This window comes from Kogia breviceps, chromosome 15, assembly GCF_026419965.1.
Source record: "Kogia breviceps isolate mKogBre1 chromosome 15, mKogBre1 haplotype 1, whole genome shotgun sequence".
NCBI lineage: Eukaryota > Metazoa > Chordata > Mammalia > Artiodactyla > Physeteridae > Kogia > Kogia breviceps.
In genome coordinates, this window is record NC_081324.1 from 41,919,946 (window position 1) to 41,943,686 (window position 23,741).

The 23,741-nt window shown below is 35.0% G+C and overlaps 1 protein-coding gene across 11 annotated transcripts in view; it reads left to right on the plus strand.

The window, feature by feature from the left end:
- Nucleotides 1-23,741, plus strand: part of NOL4 (nucleolar protein 4) — a 398,638-nt gene that overhangs the window by 103,191 nt on the left and 271,706 nt on the right. For all 11 annotated transcript variants that reach the window (XM_059041362.2, XM_067015512.1, XM_067015506.1 and 8 more), the window contains 3 exons: nt 13,263-13,374; nt 14,400-14,512; nt 19,507-19,639. In XM_059041362.2, coding sequence (XP_058897345.1) covers nt 13,263-13,374; nt 14,400-14,512; nt 19,507-19,639 — 358 coding nt within the window. The remainder of the gene's footprint in view (nt 1-13,262; nt 13,375-14,399; nt 14,513-19,506; nt 19,640-23,741) is intronic.

Genomic DNA, 23,741 nt, shown 5'->3' on the forward strand with positions numbered 1-23,741 from the left:
TAGTGAGAATTATCACAGGTGAGCAGAGTAACAGTGCAAATCCTGTATACTCAGAACCTTTCTTTTTGGTAATAGAGACCGTCAAGACATAACTCACCCAGACCAGTTTATCATCAACTAATGTCACAAACCCTGTCATTAATAATTTTCATATTATTGTGAATAGATATATTCCTTGAAAGGGAATTAACCTTTTGGAGAAACAGCATTAACTCTTCATGTCCAGCCTGCTAAATTGCTACTTCAGTGCACCCTTGTGGTGAAAATGTGCCAATGCAGCTTTTTTAACTACGGAAGATTAGTACCGACTAGTGGGTGATCTTCTTCAGATCCAGAGGTTCCTGGGTACTGTGATGATGTAATAAATAAAATCTCCTGAATTTCTTACAGTATATGCACCTGTATGAATACCTACATATGTATTTAATTGGGATAAAATATAATAGGAAATAGGACTAGGACATGAGCTATTGGTGTGAAGTAATAGAAAGAAAATGGTGCCAGCTTTGATGTCAGCTAGACTTGGGTCAAATCCTGATTAGGTAAGTTCTATATGTGTGATTTGGGTATGTGTTATTTTTAGGGTTGCTTTGAGGCTCAAAAATAATGTATGCAAAGTTTTTAATTTAATAATTGCTTCAAACATGATATTATGATAGTGAGGTAATGTGATTTTTTAAAAACATATGGCATTGTGGGGTAACAGATGATGTAAACAGATTTTTTTCTATTAACTAGATATCAAGAGGTCTATTTCTTTCTTTGTATCATCTGTGATCCCCAGTGGCCCAAGGATAACATGCACCCATGTCTTCATTCCTGACTTTTCCAGAATTGAAAGTGTTATTCACTAACTTCATCTGCTGCAATTTTAGTCAGTTCATCATAAGTAACAAGTGACAAGCCTTTACCTGTTTTATATGTTTATCTGCTCTACTCCTCATCCTCTCCTCTACCTTCATTTTCCTGGGAATGTCCTCTCCCACATCACAGCCGTATTTGAGCATTTCTCTGCTCCTTAACCCTAACAATTGGAAAGGAGGTGAATCATGAAAGAAACAGATTTTGAGAATTTGGAATTTGGACCAAGAAATGTCTGTCTTGGTGTGCTTTAATTCTTCAGTGGAGAACATATGAACGTGATATCGTTCGTTATATGTATCCATTATTTTGCATAGTTATTTGTGTAGTCTACAGCAATATTTCTCAATAGGGCATTACAGACTTTGGGTTCAGACAGCTGGCATTGCCCCAAGTACTCAGAGCTTTATCCTTAATCCCTGGGGTCTAAGTTCCAGAAACACAAGTCGCAGTTATTCCGTTTTCAAAAGTCACCTTGTTACTGAACACAAGTTCATGTGCCCAACACATGGTGAGGCCAAAAAAACCAAAACGTTGGAGTTTGGAGCAGAGAAAGGTTTATTGGAAGCCCATGCAAGGAGACAGGTGGCTCGTGCCCCCAAAGCCCCAAACCCCTGGAAGGGTTTCCGTAAAGCACTTTTAAAGGCAAGGTGAGGGAGGGGTGTGGTTAGTTGTCGCAAACTTCTTGGTGTCGGATTCCTTTGTTCTTGTAGCGGTCCACTTAGGTCAGGTTATGATGTTTCTGCAAACCTCCAACAAGACAAATGCTATGCTTTGTTCTGCAGCTTTTTATCTCTATATGAATGGACTCTTAAAAGGTCAGAACCTTGAGAATAGGCTATCCTGTATATTTCAGGCTATAGGCAACATTCTTTTACTAAAGGCACAAGGCCAGGATGACCGACCACCTGCAACAGAGCACAAAGGTTAATGTAAAAGGAGTAGATCTAATGTGGAGCCAAGTTTGTTCTTCCCTATTGCAACCTGTAGAGCACAGTAAACAGTCAAGTTGAGAGACGTTTTGTAAAGGAAACCATGTGGCTAGTTCTTCACTTGGCATCTCAGAAAAATGTTTTCCTTATTTGCCAGTTGTGGAGCAGTTGAAGAATCCAGACAACGAATTCTGCATCTATTATCTCACTATTACCATCTCACAGATTCTGCAGTTTTCACAAACATATGAGGGTTGTGTGACTCCCTGCACTCCCTAGAGAAGTGAAGCCTAACCTTCTCCATTTTTCTTCCATTTCTCCTAAGATGGCTAAGTCTTGCCTGCTTTAAGTGACTGTGGCAGCAGTATTCTTGGCCACCTGTTTTAAAAGAAGTGCTGTCTTTCACTGCCTAGCAGGGCTTAGTGAGGGTAACGTTTAACCAAGGAAGCTGCAACAGGAGCCCAGGAGAGCTTGAACATGCCGTTGAATTCTAGACCAGAAAGGTTGGATTCAACTTGTTCTCCCCTAAGCCCCAGCAAGAACACTAATATATCACAGAATATACATTCTTCAGGAAACATCAAGAGAAGGAGTCATTTCCCCACTCTTCCATGTGTGTAATTGTATATTTTAATGTAGCTATTCATGCTGCAAGTAATTGTATAAATATTTGCTTTGCAGAGCCATTTTATTTACGTGCAACGTTTAAAAATTCTCTTTATTTTACTATTAGAAAACACGTATGAAGAAAAACTTTTTCAGTGCCCATCTGCTCATTTTTTCATCTAACGTAAGAATTCTCTGTTATGACAGTCTGTTCCTTAACAGCCAGATATTCTAACATAAAAAGAGACACAACATTACCCACAACTTTGGAGACATCCCTCCAGATTATTGGACTCTCTCTCTTTTTGATATTGTCACATTTGCTCAGTTGATGACCATTTTAATAATTGTAAAATACAACTCCAAGTTAAAGATCTTCATCATTATAATGAAGATAAAACGATAGAAAAAAAAGTTATTTCCTGCAAAGCAATATAGCTAAATTTGAAGTGTTATCAGTGGAGCAAAAACTATTGCTAATAAAAAGGATTTAGCTGCAATTAACTTAAATTACTTGTTTGCCTACACCTCGATGTACTAATGCATGGTAATGTGGTGCCCAGTTCATACGATGTTGCCCTGGAATGCTGTTACCTCTCTCTGTGTTCCTCCTCTAGTTTCTTTTCATCATGTAGCAGATTTCTGTGCCTTGGCCCAGGTTCATTGTCTTTGCCTCTTGCCTCACACTTGTACCATTACCCTATCCCTGGAGGATACAGACTCACCTCCTTCACTTTTTATTCCTCTTGCTCTTCATTTGATGCATTTGCCTCAGATTTCCACCTTGCTTTTAGCTGTCTAAAATTTGACCCGAACTGTTTAAAAATAGTCCTGCCTGCTTTAGACCTCCTTTGAACTTGCAGCCATCATTTTAAACTTGACCACATAACTACCATCTTCTCTCAACACCACAGCAAATATCTTTGGACTGACAGGCTGCATACCTCTGCTTTAGACCAGTGTTTTTCACATTACGTATCACAACCCATTAGTGAGTTTTCAAGCCAATTTAGTGGGTTGTGATAACTTTAAAAAATGAAATAGAAGAAAATAGAAATGGTCTGTTTTATTGTTGAAATGTGTATATGTGCTGGCTTATGATATGAAATATATTTCTACCTGTGCTGTTGGTCTAAAAAGTTGGAAAATATTGCTTTCAATGGGCACTGTGATTTCAGATTGACTGCAGATGCCCGATAATCACTTCCACCTACCCTGCTTCTCACTTCTGCTCTTGGTATATTCTTAGATCTTCCTGACATAACAATTTGTTCCAAATTTAAGATTATCTTTGGGCTCTAACCCATATTTTCATTCATCTTAGATAAATGTACCATATAAGGTTGTCAGATTTAACAAATACAGGATGCCCGGTTATATTTGAATTTCAGATAAATGATAATTTTTAATATAAGTTATTCCCAATATCACATGTTTATCTGGAATTCACATTGAATTGTGTGTGCTGTATTTTATCTAGGAACCTTAATACTCTTTAAAAAGCAACCCAAGATATTTCAGACTGGGCTAGACCACCCCCTCCCCCCTTAACTAAATGAAAAAGACAAGAGGAGATGATGAATGGGTGTGATGATTGAATATACAGAAAGTACTCAGAGAAGAATGAAGGGAGATAGTAGACAGTGATAGGAACTGAAAATAGCATGTTGGAGTAGGTGATAACAGTACCAGAGTGCAACAAAACAAGCAATACTTCGGGATTGTTAGGAACCCAACCAAAATGTGAGAATCTGCCACCAGGGGGGCAGTGGCACATTTGGAGCTGAAGTGCAAATCTGGTAGCATCCTAGTTTCATTATTGGAGATATTGTTAAGGTACAGGAATTCATTTGGTTATTTATCAGATGTTTAGATGTCAAACAGATACAATTAAACAGGAAGTCTTTCTGAAATAGTAGTTAGGGTTTGGAAGCAAAGATTGTTGAGGGCCAGAGTAAATGCAAATTTGATTAGGCAGGCCAAATGTCTGGCTTTTTGTTTAATTGATTATTGCTATGAATACACTTTTTAACCTAAGAGTATTTATGCTGAGTCCTGATCAAAGCATTTTTCGGAATCTCTTCAAAATTAACCAAACAATTACCAACAGGTGATTCCAATAATTTGCTATAGCTGAGCACATTAGTGGTGTAGAACCATATCTCGCAGTATTCAGAGATAATTATAGTGCCTATGCACTTAATAGATATTTGTTCAGTAAATAAATGTTTAGATGAAAAATGTCTTCATCTGTGTAAGACTGTTTCCATGTGCAACTCCCCAGATTAATAAATTCCTCTGTGGAAGTATAATGATTTTCGCTGCTTACCTTTTCTCATGCATGAAATGGGTAAAAGAGAATCCATATAAATATAAGAGAAAACCATTGGTTGGACTTTTCAGTTTTGTAACACATCTATAAAAATATCTGGGCCAAATGTTATAGTGTTTGTAAAGCTTTATATGTATTATGATATATGTGTGTGTGTGTATATATATATATATATATATATATATATGTATTTTTTTTCCTAATTCCCTCTCTTCAGATGTATTCAAAAATATACAACGTAGAAACCAGCTAAAGACAGAGTGGCCCTTGTTGAACTGGAGATAGTGCCCATAAACAAGACTTCCCTTCCTTAGATAGGGGTCTCTCTGGACTATGGTGTCTTTGTGAATCAGGACATTTGAGGTCTTTAATAGCATTTGGATTTATGGGTTCTGTTCAATTACATTTTAATTTTATTAGTTTTAAAAATAAATTTTCTACAGCTTCATTATCCAGTTAGGTACATTGCAGGTGGTTTGTGATAGAATATCACAGTATTAAATATTAAATATCACAATAGCGATAAACAAATTTCATTAGGAGACTATTTCTTTATTCATAATTTCAAGCGTTTCACAAGAGAAAATGTTAAAAATTTGGCCCTGAAGTCAAATTCTTCCATGAGTGTACTGCATGATATTTGGCAAAAAAAAAAAAAAAAAAGTTTTAATGTTATTATTCCAGTGAACTAAAGGTGTTATTTCTATTTTCTAAATTCATTTTATAGAGCAAAGGTGGAAAAGGTAATTTTAAAAATAGTGTGATTAGACCAACTTTATTTTGCTCTAAAGCTTGGTGTCTGAAACGGAGCACACTATAGACAAAGGCATCAAGCTGTGGAGGAATGTTACTTATAATGAAATTCAGCACTTGACTGCTACTTTTCCAAATTACTAATATTTAGTAACATTAATTATGATTTTTCCTTTTGCTAAGACCTTAGGGAACTTAGGACAAAATGGTGTGATTTTGGTTGATAAATCTTTTTTTTTTTTTTTGTGGTACGCGGGCCTCTCACTGTTGCGGCCTCTCCCATTGCGGAGCACAGGCTCCGGACGCACAGGCTCAGCGGCCATGGCTCACGGGCCCAGCCGCTCCGCGGCATGTGGGATCTTCCCGGACCGGGGCACGAACCCGTGTCCCCTGCATCGGCAGACGGATTCTCAACCACTGCGCCACCAGGGAAGCCCGATAAATCTTTTGATTTTAGCTTTTTCTGTTTTGCTAATGCTCATGATTTACCCATGTCATGTGATGTCTCTATTTCAGCTCATGTGTTAGGTTCAAATCTTAAAGCAACAATAACTTCTCTACTGGTGAATTTCTTTGAACAATTAGAAGTCTTATTCCTTTAGAAATAGTCTACTTACACTCCTTATATATTCTATTAAAAATGGAAGTCCTCTGCATTTAGTTCCTCGTTGTTACAGTATTATTGTAAAGCCATTACTTTATTCAGTTTTTAAAATTAATTTTTATTGGAGTATAGTTGCTTTACAATGTTGTGTTAATTTCTACTGTATAGCAAAGTGAATCAGCCATACAAATACATACATCCCCTCCCTTTTGGATTTTCTTCCCATTCAGGTCACTATACAGTAGGTGTACAGTAGGTACAGTAGGTGGTTCTCATTAGTTATCTATTTTATACATAGCAGTGTATGTATGTCAATCCCAATCTCCCAATTCATCCCACTCCCCCTTCCCCCTTGGTATCCATACATTTGTTCTCTACATCTGTGTCTCTATTTCTGCTTTGCAAATGGGATCATCTATACCATTTTTCTAGATTCCACATATATGTGTTAATATACGATATTGGTTTTTCTCTTTCTGACATACTTTACTCTGTATGACAGTCTCTAGGTCCATCCACGTCTCTACAAATGACTCAGTTTCATTCCTTTTTATGGCTGAGTAATAGTCCATTGTATATATGTACCACATCTTCTTTATCCATTCCTCTGTTGATGGACATTTAGGTTGTTTCCATGTCCTGCCTATTGTTAATAGAGCTGCTATGAACATTGGGGTGCATGTATCTTTTTGAATTATGGTTTTCTCAGGGTATATGCCCAGTAGAGGGATTGCTGGGTCATATGGTAGTTCTATTTTTAGTTTTTTAGGAACCCCCCTACTCTTTTCCATAGTGGCTGTATCAATTTACAGTCCCACCAATGTTGCACGAGGGTTCCCTTTTCTCCACACCTTCTCCAGCATTAGACAACCGTCAGATTGGGAGAAAATATTTGCAAGTGAAGCAACTGCCAAAGGATTAATTTCCAAAATATACAAGGAGCTCATGCAGCTCAATATCAAAAAAACGAACAACCCAGTCAAAAAATGGGAGGAAGACCTAAATAGACATTTCTCCAAAGAAGACATACAGATGACCAACAAACACATGAAAAGATGTTCAACGTCACTAATCATCAGAGAAATGCAAATCAAAACTACAATGAGGTATCACTTCACACCAGTCAGAATGGCCATCATCAAAGCCATTACTTTAGCAGTCAGTTCTGCTGGAACAGGACAGATAGTCATTTAATTTCCTCCAGGTGGAGCTCTGTATTGTAACTGCACAGTCTGATGTACTTCTTGTGGAACTCTGTAACCTGAGACAAGGTACAGGGCCCTTGACTGGCCTTGTACTCAAAAGGGTCACCTCAAACCAGTCAGAGCATTTTATACTTACAAAGAATCTCATACCAGGGAACATTATAAACATTTTAGTGTAATTAACCTATGCTGTAAGGTTAATATTCCCGCTTTTTATGGATGAGACAGTCTCTTTCATTTTTAATACAGATGAACAGGAGAGGCTATAAAATATGGTGATTAAAAGTGAATAAAAGATAGGCTCTGAAAACAGATTATCACATGAGTCCTGTCTCTTCTCCTTGTTTGACAAATTATACAACCTCTCTGAAGCTTAGTTTCCTCATCTGTTAAACAGAGATTATAATGGTGATGATAGTAATCTATTCTGGGACTGATGTGAGGATTAAATGATAAAATCCATATAAAATTCTTACTTGGCATAATTATTATTAAGCACTCAATCAATGGGAGACAAACACATGTGTACTCTTTTAGGAAGCATTTCCTTTTATGTAAAACAGCCAAAGCAAGTAATAGTTGTCATACAGTTAATAAGAATCCTAATCTAGAGAATTGTCAATTTTCTACCATTTCAGGAGCCAGAGAACTGCAGGTTGATGGACAAGCTGAGTCAATTTTGAGGGCCTTTCTATTGAAAATGTTCAGAAATTAAACACTGTTAAAATTAGAGGGGAAGAATGCTTGGGACTGAGGAAGTGGGACAGGACAAACAGTCCTGTTTCAAAATTTTTGTTATCAATTTTGCTCTTAATTTATAAAACCTAATGACTCAAGTTAGTAAGATACACTTGCATCATGTAATTGTGACACACAGTCTGGAAATGTACAGCAAAGGAACAATTTGTTATTAAATTATTTTGGTTAATTAATTTTAAAACATTTTTCTAATTTTATGTTGCTTCATATGTTCAGATCCAAGTAAGAAAGGAGACATTTCTGGAGATAAAACTGTGCTATTCAAAAGTAAATGTAAGAAAATTTTAGGAATTATATATATTATCAAATTTATAAGATGAGATTTGCAAACTAACTTGACTGCGATTGATTTTTTTAATATCAGTTCTTTTGAATAAGTTACAGTTTTACCTTAACCAAGCTGTTGAGGGGAAGGTGAGAGGCACTTGAGAACTGCCAGAATTTGGTTTTATAACTGTAGTGTTTAAAAAGGTACCGTTTCTTCTTCCTTCAGAAGACAGGGACATGGCAAGGTAAAAATGCTCATCCTCCTTTCAACTATAATATTTGTCAGCAAACTTTTCAGAAATATATTCCCATTATTTAAAAAAATTTTTTTTTTAACCTACAAGTGCAAGATCAATAGCAGTGCTCCTTATGGGATTTAATCATGATACCCTCTTCAGGTGAATAGGTTTATCATTAGATCACTAATATCATACTATCTTTGCTCTAGATGCTGATTTTGCTTAGTCAATCAAAAGATGCTGCAGTTCAATTATTTTTATGTAGAAATATTACCATATTAGTTAATTGGAGAGGTGATTTCTACTTCTAATTTAGGATGGTAATGCAATCTATTATTTCTGCATTACTGATGAATTCCAGTCTTAACAGACTTAGAATGTAATATTTTCATTGAAAACAGTATCAATGTTATCTAATACACAGTTGAATTAAGGTCTTTAGAAATGATAAGCAATGAAAAAATTGTCTTGTGCTACAGCATTTCCACCCCTCAATAAGAGCTAATTCAAAGTTGAAAAATAGCAACAACAACAAATCTTCAGCCACAACTCAAGTTTAAGGAATATTTAAAATAGATAACCAACAAGGACCCACTGTATAACACAGGGAACTCTGCTCAATATTCTGAAATAACCTAAATGGGAAAAGAATAGAAAAAATAATTTTAAAAACTTAATATGTGTATCATATAGAGCTTTGTAGCTATAATACTTACTATAATAAAAAATAACAGTGATAGCAGAAAAAGAAGTTCCCAAGTCCTGACTTTGGTAACACTTTGATACTTTGGGGTTTTTTTTTTTGAAATACCAAATTAAAAAAAAAATCTATTTTGATATTCCTGCTTTCCTTGGACCCTACGCATTTGTCTAATCTGTCTGTTGGACGAACCCACCATGGTCCCTTCAATGTATAGAAACAGACCAGGATTTGAGAGATCCAGGTTCAAGTTCCAGTTCTTTGCTTTGCCCTCTATTGTGTAACAATGGCAATTCATTTAACCTTTTTATACCAGTGGATCCCATTGTCAAAAAATTACTGTAAAATCTATTTTAGCTCCTGTCTAAAATAATGGATGCAAACCCCGATGAAAACTATTATATAAATCTAAGAAAACAAGTCTGGATTCATAGAAAATAACATTTCTAAGAAAGAGATGCCTCACAGTTATTTACACGATAAATAGTGTGAGATCATTGGTTTATAAGATTCAATACGGCTATGTTCTAGGCCTTCCTTTGGATGTTTATTTCTGTGACAGGCCATATATGTGGCTTGTCCCATGGCAGTTGTTTTTTGTTTGTTTGTTTTAGTGTTTAATTCAGAAGGAGCAAGACTAATATCCATTCATGTGATGTTTTGTTTTGTATTACTCACAAGATGCAGCATTTCTGTGTTGATAAACCAATTCTAAGGAAATACTCTCTATCTTTCCCAAATATAAAGATATTTCTAAGAATGCATTTTTCAAGTGCATATTATCCTCACTAGTGTTCTAGAAATGTTCTGTACTGTATATTCAAAGTCCGATTTCTGTCTTAGAAACAGAGAAGTGTTTAGATTTGAAAAGTGGGTCAAGGAAATAGACATTTATGAATGATGATAGCATTTTATATCATTAATTATAGTGTTAGTCAAAGGGTGTTTCAAATATCTGAATCAAAATGTTTTGCAGTTTCTGTCCCTTCTATATTTTATTTGCACCTGCTTTTACATGTTGTATGAAGAATGTTAGGACTTTGATGAATAGACAGCCTAGAAGAACGCATCCCTGATTTTATCACCATTTATGAACATCTATTTAAAGTTGATTTAGCATTTCAAACACTTACAGAAACAGACCCTTTCATTAGAGCAAGAACCATAGGAGCATTTAGCTCAGGCCTCAAGTTCAAGAGTCTTCGTGTAGGCTTTCCGTATAATCTTTGAATGGGGTCATGGAAGGATATTGACAGGACCAACCACAGTATTTCATTATGGGCTTTAATTGTGAAATGAAATTATTCAAATGTACCATAATTTTAGATCTTTTAAAGGACATCTCCTCATTGTTTAAAAATGTTCTGAGAACTTCAGCAGTGAAGGTTGCCCAGGACCCTTAATTTCAAAGAGGCTAGAGAGGAAAGAGCCTAGATAAAGAAAACGGAATCATTTTCCCTCTTCACCTCCGTGGCAGGAGAAATATTGTTTCAGAAATGAGTGTGAGACTTGAAGAGCCTGTTCTAAGGGTCTCTTCTCCCTGTGCCTAAGAAGACTCTGAGATCCTTGGGCCCCAATGAACATGAGGTGGGGTAGAAAAGATCTGATGAAAGTGGGGTGTCTCAGCAGGTCTCCCTATAAGTGGGTTCTGAACACCAAGAAAGTACCCCCAAATAAGGGATTTTGTCCACTTATATAACATATAGTGACATGCCCAGAATAACACCACAGAGAACAATGTGATATAATACTTACTAAAAAATCTTTTCGAAGATACAAGGTGGGACTTTATATTATTTCATTCACACATGTACACATAGCATATTTATCCACTTATATAACATATTCATGGTCAATACAGGTACCTGTTTTTCAGAGTAAAAGTATAAGAAAATATAATGTGATTAATGATTCCAAGAAAAAATTGATTTGGAGCTAAGTAGTGCTAGGACAAATAATACAGTTGAGTCAGGTCGATGATAAAGTTCTGTAGAAGGGATTTCTACATAAGTGCTTTATTAGCACTGAGAAAATGGCAGATTGTGGAGAGCATCAGGACCGTCGAAGCACATGCAGCATCTCTTTAACTCCACCAGTTGGTTATTTTTTTCAATTGAAGGTTTCTCTTTTATATAAGGAGAGAAAAGCCTTCATAGAAATCCTCTATGAAAATCAATGGAGCATTCTTCTCAAATCCTGTTTGTTAATGAATTTACTAGTCAGCTCTATTAGTTCCCATGGATTATATATAATTCCATGTAAGTTAAAATATGAAGTATCAGACTGGGCATGAATCAGAGACTTAACTTCTGAATTATTGTAAAAAAAAGTTTTCAGAGAGTCAGTAAAAATAATCTCTAATCAGATAAATAAATCAGACTAAAGTGTTAGTTCCCTCTGTAAAAATAGATGAATAGGAATCAAATTTGTGTGTGTGTGTATGTGCGTGTGTGAAGAGACAAAGAGAGTGAGCGAGAATGAATGAACATTTATATTGCATTTAGGTATTTATTCAAGAGCTAATATAAAATATTTTGATGAAATACGTTCAAATTGCTCTGCTTCTTCTCTCCCACAATTCCTTGTATAGTACAGGGAAGTTTTTTTTTTTAAACTGGATAACACCTTAATTTACAAATGATAGTTATATTAAAAATCAGTTTCATATTCCAATCCCAGTAGAGTTGACTGTGGATTACCTGTGTATGGATCATCCATGGCAGATTTTTAACTGTAGACTTGTTCCTTCTCTTTGACATTCTTACGGCTTCTTTTCCCTGAAAGTCAACGAGATAGGCAAAGTGATGTGAATTGATTTTCACATGAAAGTCAGGGAAAAATATGCTTTACAATTTTGGATTGTAATATGTGAGGTTTCCTCGATGCTGTGCTCCAGCAAAAGTTAACCCCATCACCATTAATGGGATTGGTGCAGATTTGTACTCAATTATATGCAAGGCGCATATTTTCCTTCCCTCTACAAGCTTAAAATACATCAACATTCATAACAGCTCTGCATGCACCTGAGGAATCATCTATGGCAATTATGTCTAATTTACAACTCATTTATTCCTTTTGCTTACCTCATATTTCATGGACCAGTGTCAGTGCCAGTATGGTGGAAAACTAATGCCCTGCCTCAGACTTCTTAGCAGCACCATCAGCTTTTATTTAGAGATGTTTAACAATCTGTCAGTTTCACTTTAGAAATCTTTGCTTTCTTGAGAGAAATACCTTGGTTTTTGAAAAGTTAATATTTAAAGAATCAATGACAAGAACATTGATTTCTAACTTGATTCTGGATCATGGTTCTGAAAAGAGAAGCTCTGTATAGGGCACTGGACAAGCTGGCTCTGACAATCAATGTGAACTACTGTGGACATAAATTATGAAAAACTGACATAAAATAACAACTGAAATAGGTGGCCAGAATGCATTCCAAGTGTGTCATTTTCTGTGGAAGGGATGATTCACTGCAGTAAATAGATACATGAGTTCTGTTCAGATTATTTTTTATTTTTCCTTAAAGTACTTTGAAAAGCAATAATGAAGAAATGCTTATTACTGCAAAATCCAAAGTTTATTGTTTCATCTTGGGGCTAAATTTTTAAAAATATATGTAAAATTGGATAAAATTTTAATGGTGCTAGCAATAAGTTTAATTGCCAAAACAATCGTGGGCAAATTGTAATAAGGAAAATTCACTAGATTATCTGTATACTGTAATTATTTTTCCTAAAAGAAATGCAGAAATATAAACAGATCTCCATCCAGATGTGGTTGATTTTTTTCCTCCACATTGCATTATTAGAGATTATTAAGAGACATGCAATCAAGTTGGATAGATATTTCTTGAAATGATGCATGGTATGCAGTGCATGCTTTCATTGTGCTTCCTGCCATTATGGAATAATGCGTCTTATTTGGAAATACAATAATCACTTCTGTTGAATCATGCCCAGTCAGCTTATATAATAACACCTCTATTTTGTGAATCATTTCAGATTTCAGAGAGCTATGCCTTCCTACCAAGAGAAGCGGTGACACGGTTTCTAATGAGCTGCTCAGAGTGCCAGAAAAGAATGCATTTAAACCCAGATGGATCAGATCATAAAGGTAGCCGCAGTGTCAAATAGTGAGATTTCAAGTAATTTTATTCATAATGGCAATTTATATCCCACATTTTTATAAGAATGTGGTAGACAGAAACAGTTTAACAAGTCAGATCGTCTCATGTATTCAAGCAGGAGACAGTGAATGTTGAAGGTTCACTACAAGGCACCTCAGTGTCCTTTCTCAGAAGAAAAGCAGTTTTGAATGTAGCAAATAACTTTTTTCCTATAATAATCTTTAATTTTCATTTATTGTGTGTATTTCATGGTATTTTAGATATTTTCAGCAAGGAAATTGATGTTCCATCTGTGTTCTTTTAAATCTACTGATTTCTTATTTCTAAAAGTAATGAATAGTATGGAGTTCTTTCACTGAAAATTTTTACAGAAAAGTTATAATTTGGCTTTGGCTTTCATTAAAAATTATTTGGATTATTTTCCTAATGTATGAGTTTCTCTCAGAGATTAATCTCGAAGATACATTTAGGCTAGCCTATTCCCTTGTATTGGAGGATGGGTGGAACAGCAAAAAATAAAAAGTGAATTTCCTCTTGCGCTCAAGTAGTCCATGTAGAAAGCAAATGTGGGGACTTCCCTGGTGGTCCATTGTTTAAGAGTGACTGCAGGGGGCACGGCTTTGATCCCTGGTCAGGGAACTAAGATCCCTCATGCCACATGGCACGACCAAAGAAAATAAATAGTAAGTGTGCAGCAAAGGAGAAAAACACAAAAATACCAATAATTTTGTTTAATCACTCTATTAGTTTCACTCATTGTTATCCAGGATATCAAAAATCTCCCCTTGTAGTTAGAAATAACAGATTTTTCCATAGCGCTAATTCGTCCCAAAACACCTTTGTTGAATCTTACCAGTTATTTATTTTTGCTACAATCCATCTCTAATGCTACCAATCTCCTAAACACTTGGTATCTAGAATCTTATTTCAATTTGAACAAATTGGATCATTCTGAAATTACAGGTAGAATGCAGTATCACTTTCATTACCCATTAAAAATGTTTTATTACAGATAATGGAAAACCTCCCACTTTGGTGACCAGCATGATTGACTACAACATGCCAATTACCATGGCCTATATGAAGCACATGAAACTGCAGCTGCTAAACTCACAGCAAGATGAGGTAAAATGGAAACATCTACACTTATATCACAAGTCAGAATGAAGTTTGATAACCATGACTATCGTGTTAAGCATGACGGCATTTTGAAGATGGTAATTTATTTATTTTAATGAAAGGAGGGTCACTAGGGCTGCACAGATAGAGAAATATGCAGAAATTTCTAGTGCTCAACAGAGATACCCTATCTTACCACTTCTGCCTTAGTTCTGTGTGAGAATTTGCTCATTCCCCAGAAAGATTCATTTTCGTTAGTAGCCCACCATCGAGCTAATAACCTAGGTAAAGTGCTAGAAAGTTCAGGAGAAAGAATTACAAATAAGTCTGTATCTAGGGAAGTTTTAGTACTAAGGCTATTTTACCTGGAAATCAGAAAGTTCAATTTCATAGGTATTTCAAATATAACCATTTCCCCACCATCCAAATCTTGTGTATATCTTAAAGTTGTTTTTCAGTTAATCATTATCCTAAGTATTTGTTTGTCTACTTCTCTGCATTTTCTACAATTTGTGGTGATTCTTCTTAACTGGAGATTTTTTGATGTTTCAGATTATTGAATTTAAATAGTAAGAGTCTAGCGATGTGCTTGTTGGCGTATATTAGGTACTAAATGCATATTTGTTAAATATTCTTCTCTAAGATATTAATTAACTCACCAGTTTGGTTGAAGTATCTCAAAGGCAGGGACTAAGTTATATCATATGTGTGTGTGTATATATATATATATATATATATATATATATACCCTGTGTATATTCCCCAAAACACTTATAACAATATGGGCTTAGTAAATCCTTGTTAATTAGTTAGTAGCCATTAATTAATATACACATTCAGAGTAACTATATTAGGAATAGTTTCTCAGGCTAATACATTCTCTCCTTTTTGAAGTTTCTCTAGAACAGGAAATGTGGTTAAATATTTATTTTTAAATATAGCATTATTTGGTGAGATATTATTAAATTCTTTTACAATTACTTTGTTAACTTTGTTCATAAAACACAAATCAAATTTTTGATTTTTGGGCTTCCCTGGTGGCGCAGTGGTTGAGAGTCCGCCTGCCGATGCAGGAGACACGGGTTCGTGCCCCGGTCCGGGAGGATCCCACATGTCGCGGAGCGGCTGGGCCCGTGGGCCATGGCCGCTGGGCCTGCGCGTCGGGAGCCTGTGCTCCGCAGCGGGAGAGGCCACAGTAGCGAGAGGCCCGCATACCGAAAAAAAAAAAAAAAAAAAAAAAAATTTTGATTTTCCTCTTTATGTGAGCAGGTTTAATCTCAAAACTATGTTTATAAAATTGTTTTATCTCAAGATTTTATGAAAAGTACACTCTGTAAGAATATCTGTATTAGTGCAGTGACAGTATCAGATTCCATATTATTAGATAGCTGTATATAAATGATTGAATGACTAGTAATAAAATCATTCAAAGACAGGAAAGACAATTAAGAAAATATTACTGTTTATCCATCCCTGAGAATAAAAATATTATTCCCATGAGTCATCACATAATTGAAAATCTTTTAAAAAAACTCATAAGCTAGTAGAGCTGTCAAATTATTTGTAGGAAACTCATTTAGGTATTGATCTGTTTATTTCTTGGCCAAAATGTAAGATCAACTTTGTGCCTATAGTAGAGTCCACATATGCTAAATCCTTCTGGCTTCTAAAAAATCTTAAGTGTTTCACATAAGACAGACAGATCCTTTTAAATTATAACTGGGTTAGGAAAATAACTCTTATCCTTACATTTCAAAAATGCTAACTTGGGTGTACACTGTCTTAAAACTATTCAGATAAATGATGAGTTAGATTATTTATGAAATTTTGGAAATTGTGATGATTGAAAGAAAGGAAGGTGGTTAAGTAAGATAAGTCATGTTAAAATGGAAATCAAGTAAGATATTCCTTTGTGATAAGTTAAATTTCAATAAATGTTTATTCAATTACTTCAGTCAATATTTAGTGAGTACCTTCTCTGTAACTGTCACTCTTATAGGTAATGGAGATAAACAGTGAACAAATTGACAAAATTCTTGCCTTTATTAAGCTTATCTTCTAGTGGTGGGGGGGGAACAGACAATAAAGGAAGTAAATAATGAAAGTATGTATATAGGACAATACTAAATGCTATTCAGAGAGATAAAGAAGACCAGGAATGGGAATCCCTTTAAAATGACAAAATACTGTATCCAAAGTAAAGTCAATTAACCTTCTTACAAACTGTTGATGAGAGTTTAAACCATAACAAACTTTCTGGGGGAGAGTTTGGCAATAATTATTTTAAAGCTTTAAAAAGTTATTTATATGCTTTGACTAAAAATTTATACTAAGGAATTTGATTCACAAAACAATTTAAGTGTTAGGATGTTTATTGTATTGCTAATAGTGATGGTTGGAAATATCCAACAGTGAGGAATGTTGAATCTGCACTGTCCAACATGGTAGCCACTAGACATACAGGGATATTTAAATTTAATAAAAATTAATTCAAATTAACTAAAATTAAATTGTCAGTTCTTTGGTCATGCTAGCTACATTGATTAGTCATAGTGTGAAATTTGTATTAACCATTCTGTAGAACAGAGACTGCAGCCTCAATCTTTGTGTCTAGCTCTTCTTAAACATACACACACATAGCCTCACACACATACCTTTTATACATAGACACACATATATATATACATATATCTCAAATGGTTGTGTGTGTACGTACACACACATACACATACCATGGAAACAGTATTTTACTAGATTACATCTAGTTAGCTCTTTGTAGGGTATATAATAAATGCTTTTTGTTGTTGTTGTTGTTGTTGTTGTTTTTGGTGGTACGCAGGCCTCTCACTGTTGTGGCCTCTCCCGTTGCGGAGCACAGGCTCCGGATGCGCAGGCTCAGCGGCCATGGCTCACGGGCCCAGCCGCTCCGTGGCATGCGGGATCCTCCCGAGCCGGGGCACGAACCCGTGTCCCCTGCATCGGCAGGTGGATTCTCAACCACTGCACCACCAGGGAAGCCCAATAAATGCTTTTATAAAAACTATGTTCATATAGTATTCACAGTTACTTTATAAACACATATTGATCATCTTTACCATTACATTTATTTTTGTATGTGTTCATATAATAAATATGAATCTTATATACTGTAGAATTTGTTACATGTTCTATACAACAATATCAAACAGTTTTGTGCTTATTATGGACCTGACGTTGTTTTAACTACTTTAAATATATTATAGCCCCTCAATCATTATATAGCCCTATGAGATTGATACTATTATTACTCCTGTTTTATAGGTGAGGAAACTGAGGCACAGAAATGTTAGGTAATTTGCTTAAGGAGACACATCTAATAGGTGGCAGAGTATAAATCTGAATCCAGGCAGTCTGGTTCCAGAGAATGTGCTCTAAAATACTGTGATATTACAGACACTATATAGAGTGTATATAATAGATATCTATATCATCTAGCTATGTGTGTGTATATATACATGTACATATATGCATATGGTACACATTGATAACATGGATGTGTGCACTGAATTCTGTTATTTTTCTTCTATTTTGAACATATATATTTAATATTTCAGATGCTTTGGATTTTCTTAGAATTTAGAATTGGAGATAACATAATGTACCAAGAGGGCACGTGGCTGGGAGAAGTCTGTGTGGCTGATTGCCCAGAGGCCTCCCAGGGTGGCATTTCCTCGCTGAATTAATGAAGAGCTAGTGCTACTCAGTAGACCCAGACACAATCAGACCTTAGGTAAGGGAAGAACGCCCAAATCACCTGGGCCTGACCTAGGGATCAGAATGCTCATTGTTAGTCTGCTAGTACCTTAACCATAGCAACTTCTTTGCTGATACCAAGATGTCATTTATGAAGCCAGGGGGAACTCTTCCTATTCAAAGAAGCTCTTTTCTTAAGTTTGGGGGACATCATAATGAATCCCAGTTCTGTTTTATAATAGTATAATAAATTACTTAACAGCTCTGTGCCTCAATTTCTCAATCTGTAAAATTGGGTAAATGCTGGCACCTAACTCACAGGCTGTGATGAAGATGAAGTATGTAAGCAAATATAAATAACAGTGTCTGCAATATACATAGCAACACTACTGCTACTGGTAATCATTACATTAATGTTAAGCTTTCAGATCAAATGTTTACAAATTGAAGTTAAACCTGGTGGTTTCAATTAAACATTTATGATATTTTACACAGGTTTCTAAGGCCTTCCTGCCTACATAAGCACAACATTTGTCCCCAAATCAGTTCTCCAAAGCAAAAAAGGAGTTTGCTTCAAGGAAATGACTATAGCAACATAGCACAGATTTGATTTAAGTTAATATTTAAGTTAATATTTGACAGATTTTGATGAACTGACCATTTGACAAACTTGCCTTTTGGTAATTTAGCCATTTGCTGATTTGGCTTTTGGTAAATGGATCTTGCACACTTTTACCTTGAACTTTTTGTGGTTGCAATGCCATTTATATTCCCTTGTAAAGAAAGAAAGGTTGTGCTAAGATTAACTTGTTTTCCAGCAAATGTGGACTTTGAAATCTAGCCATGTAAGTTTGTCTGTTTTTAGATTCCATTTTGTTTACCAATGAAAAATTTTTAGTGAAAATTTTTTATTGCAGTGTCAGATTTTTGCTTGTCATATTTTATTATCATTTATTTTAAAAATCAAAACATGTATTTCTTTTTATGCTATGTTTTGTGATTGACTCTTTTAGGAAGTTTTTTACTAATTAAAAAAAATCCATTCTTTCACTATTCAGATAATTCCTCAACTACATCCTTCCTAAATACATTATTTTATGTTTTACATCTTTTACATAGAACATTGAATCTTCACACGTTTTCAGATTGCTTGTTATTTCAAGAATCTATTCATATGTAACATTTTACTGAGTTCCGTAAAAGCTTACTAACTGGCTAAACTTTATCTGAATGTATTATATTTTATGATATTTTAAAACAATTTTCAGGATGAAAGTTCAATAGAAAGTGACGAATTTGATATGAGTGATTCAACGCGGATGTCAGCTGTGAACTCTGACCTTAGCTCCAATCTTGAGGAAAGGATGCAAAGCCCCCAGGCTCTTCATGGCCAGCAGGATGGTAAGGCTTTCAAACTGAGCAAACAAACAAATAAACAAAACAAAACATTAACAAAAACCTGGATCAGATTTTGTAAAAACAACTTCTTCTTATTCTTGTGTTAATTTTTTATCTGTTTCTATGGAGACTTTTTTTCTGTGCACTCAGGTTATATTATCCACTTTCATTATCTTTAGATTCAAGTATCAATACTTGGTTTAAAACTGCAAATACTGGTTATAAAATCCAGGCTTGCCCATGTTTTGCTTTCTGATCTTAAAATGAGTTCTATCAATGTAGTTTGGGTTTCTGTGATGTTTTCTGGCTTTGGTTTCTTGGGCCATTATTCTCCGGACTGAATTAAGAGTTTAAAAATGGTCAAAAGATTAATTTGGATGTTTTAATTTTACTAAAAGACAAAGTTTTTGCCAAAAACAATTGCTATAAAAGGACAGTTTTACCATAGGGATTTTGCTGGGTAAGAAGATTTTTGCTGCGATTTTGAGCTATTTTAGTCAGCTGTAAAGGAAGGACAGATCATGATCTTTTATTCCTGGGTCCATTGAAGATTCCTGAGTCATCCCAATCTTCTTGATAGAACAGTTAAGGTAGAGAAAACTGGACATGTAGAGAAAGTAGACTTAGCAGTTAACACTTTAGGTCAAATATATTCAGAGATCTTTTAAAACTATATTTGTAGATTTTTGTCTTTGTAAATATAAAATTATGTATGCAAGTAAATGTACCTTACTTGGGTAATTGTGGATGAAAATTCAGGGTTACAAATAGAAGGAAATTGTCCAGTTTTATTCAAAATTAGTTTATTATTCCTGTAATTAGCAAGTTTAAATGAGCTTTCTGGCTGTGTATTTTTGTGCCTACATCTGTTGAGAACAAAAAAAGATCTTTTCTTGCTTTCTCTGACACTTGCTGTTAAAAACTGGTTACAAAAGATTGCTGCATTTCTAGCTGCTGTTTGTGTTCTTATGTTGTCAAATTAGAAATCCTGAATTTTAAGCAAACAGAAAGTCTTTAAAAAGGTGAGGGGGCTTTTGTTCCCACTTCAGATGCATCTAAAAGATGTTGGTGTCCTTGTTGGCATGAGTTACGAGGAAGGAGCAGTACATTGATTATCGGTGGTTTTAAAATCATATATTACTCACTACATAGTAAAATAGCTATTGCAATAGAAATGACATTTATCTGGGAAATTTCTAAGAATGTAGTTCTTCTGGTGTGGGTATAAATTACTTGTTTTCTTCTAAAATATTAGTAGATCTTCAGGTTTTAAGTTTTAGTGGAAAATGTGTAGCACCAGGATGATGGAATAAGTCTCTCTCTCTCTCTCTCTCTCTCTCTCTCTCTCTCTCTCTCTATATATATATATATATATATATATATATATATATATAACTATGTAACTATATAAAACTAATAATTATATAATTGTATATAACTAATAACTATATATATATCACTCTATTAATATTTATCCATGTATTTTGCCTGTTTATACCATCATCTGTTTTAGTCCTTAATTTTGGGGACCATAAATAATAAGAGGATATCTCTCATGACGGAAATTCTTTATTTTCCTTTTTTTTTTTTTTTTTTTTTTTTTTTTCCGGTACGCGGGCCTCTCACTGCTGTGGTCTCTCCCGTTGCGGAGCACAGGCTCTGGATGCACAGGCCCAGCGGCCATGGCTCACGGGCCCAGCCGCTCCGTGGCATGCGGGATCCTCCCGGACTGGGGCACAAACCCATGTCCCCTGCATCGGCAGGCAGACTCTCAACCAGTGAGCCACCAGGGAAGCCCTGTTTTCTTGATTGATTTGTCTATGGTGGATCTTTGGCTAGGGGACAGCTGATGTGATATAAATCTATATCAATAAAATGCAATGGAATAATGTCAAATATTACTTCCTCTTAGGAGAAAGCACTTTCTCATTGTACATTGATGTATGCCTCAAGGATAAGGACTTACCTAATTGTTCCTTCTCCAACCTAAGCCTAAGCCTTCCCTTACATATTTAATGACTTCTCTTCACACTTCTCCCTGAGAAGGAAAGTCTAGGAAACACTGCTCAATCGGCTTTCTGAGATTGTGGAAATGTTCTGTATTTGCACTGTCCAGTACCGATAGTCACTAACCATTGTGGCTATTGAGTACTTGACATCTGACTAGTGCATGGAGAGACTAATTTTGATTTTATTTGACCTAATGTTAATTAATGTTAATTTATATTTCAATAGCCACGTGTGGCGGGAGGCTACTTTATTGGACAATGTAGTCTAGAGTATTATTTTATTTTGACTTAGCAGTTAAATTCCTTTCTCTGCAACCTTGGATTAGATGTGTCTGAAGTCTTTGGAGAAATTGTAAGAGAAATTCATATTGTAAGAGAAATTCATATTTTAATAGCTGAAACTCCAGTTTAATATTCGTAAAATATGAACAATATAAATTTTTGAAGGTTAAATTTAAATGTTCTATTTTCATTAACATTTCATTAACAATCACTTAGTGATTACTGTTAAGATATTATTGTAAAGAAATTGAAATAGCATATTGTGATTTTTTAGGAATCCTTCCCACTAATTATAACACAAGTAAGTATAACAATGTGTTATTGGACACATATTTCTATAAAATAGAAAAAAAAACTTTTTCAGTGTTCATCTCACTATGGTTATAAAAGATCTGAAATCTATTCAATACCAAGGGAAAGAAAGAATACAAAATATAGATCATTTTGGAAATATAATTATCTTATGCATATTGGGGAAAGGGAGGAAAAGAATGGAAATATCTTGCCACCAGGCTAGATAATTAGGTAAAGGTAAAGAAGACACAAACCAGAATGATGAATTTGGTAAACAGAAGAATGTGTCAATTGATGTATAATATTCAGCTTCTTTTGCTTATTTTAACTTTATAATGCTCCCCTAACTCAATGAAAATATGAAGATAGAAAATGCACAGAAACTTTGAATCTTTGCATAGGAAGCATTTTACCTTCATTTAAAAAAATTGAAATCTAATTTACATATAACATCATATTATTTTCAGATACACAACATAACAATTTGAAATTATCACCACAATAATTCTAGTTAACATCCATCACCACATATAGTTACAATTGTTTTTTCTTGTAATGAGAACTTTTAAGATGTACTCTCTAAGTAACTTTCAAATATGCAATACAGTCTTATTAACTCTATGCTGTACAATATAGCCCTAGGACTTATTTCTTTTATAACTGAAAGTTTATACCTTTTGACCACCTCACCCATTTTTTTAATTTTTGTAAAAATTTTAAAATTTTTTTTAACATCTTTATTGGAGTATAATTGCTTTACAATGGTGTGTTAGTTTCTGCTTTATAACAAAGTGAATCAGTTATACATATACATATATTCCCATATCTCTTCCTTCTTGCGTCTCCCTCCCTCCCACCCTCCCTATCCCACCCCTCTAGGTGGTCACAAACCACCTAGCTGATCCCCCTGTGCTATGCGGCTGCTTCCCACTAGCTATCTATTTTACGTTTGGTAGCGTATATATGTCCATGCCACTCTCTCACTTTGTCACAGCTTACCCTTCCCCCTCCCCATATCCTCAAGTCCATGTTCTAGTAGGTCTGTGTCTTTATTCCCATTGGTGCAAATTGATACAGCCACTATGAAGAACAGTATGGAGGTCCCTTAAAAAACTAAAAATAGAACTACCGTACGACCCAGCAATCCCACTATTGGGCATATACCCTGAGAAAACCATAATTCAAAAAGAGTCATGTTCCAAAATGTTCATTGCAGCTCTATTTACAATAGCCAGGACATGGAAGCAACCTAAGTGTCCATCAACAGATGAATGGATAAAGTAGATGTGGCACATATACACAATGGAATATTACTCAGCCATATAAAGAAACAAAACTGAGTTATTTGTAGTGAGGTGTATGGACCTAGAGACTGTCATACAGAGTGAAGTAAGTCAGAAAGAGAAAAACAAATACCATATGCTAACTCACCCATTTTTGGAGTAAAATATATTATGCTATTTAAAACTTTTTTGCAGTCTTAAAATAATGCCTTTAGTTTAAAATCATTTAAAGATTGT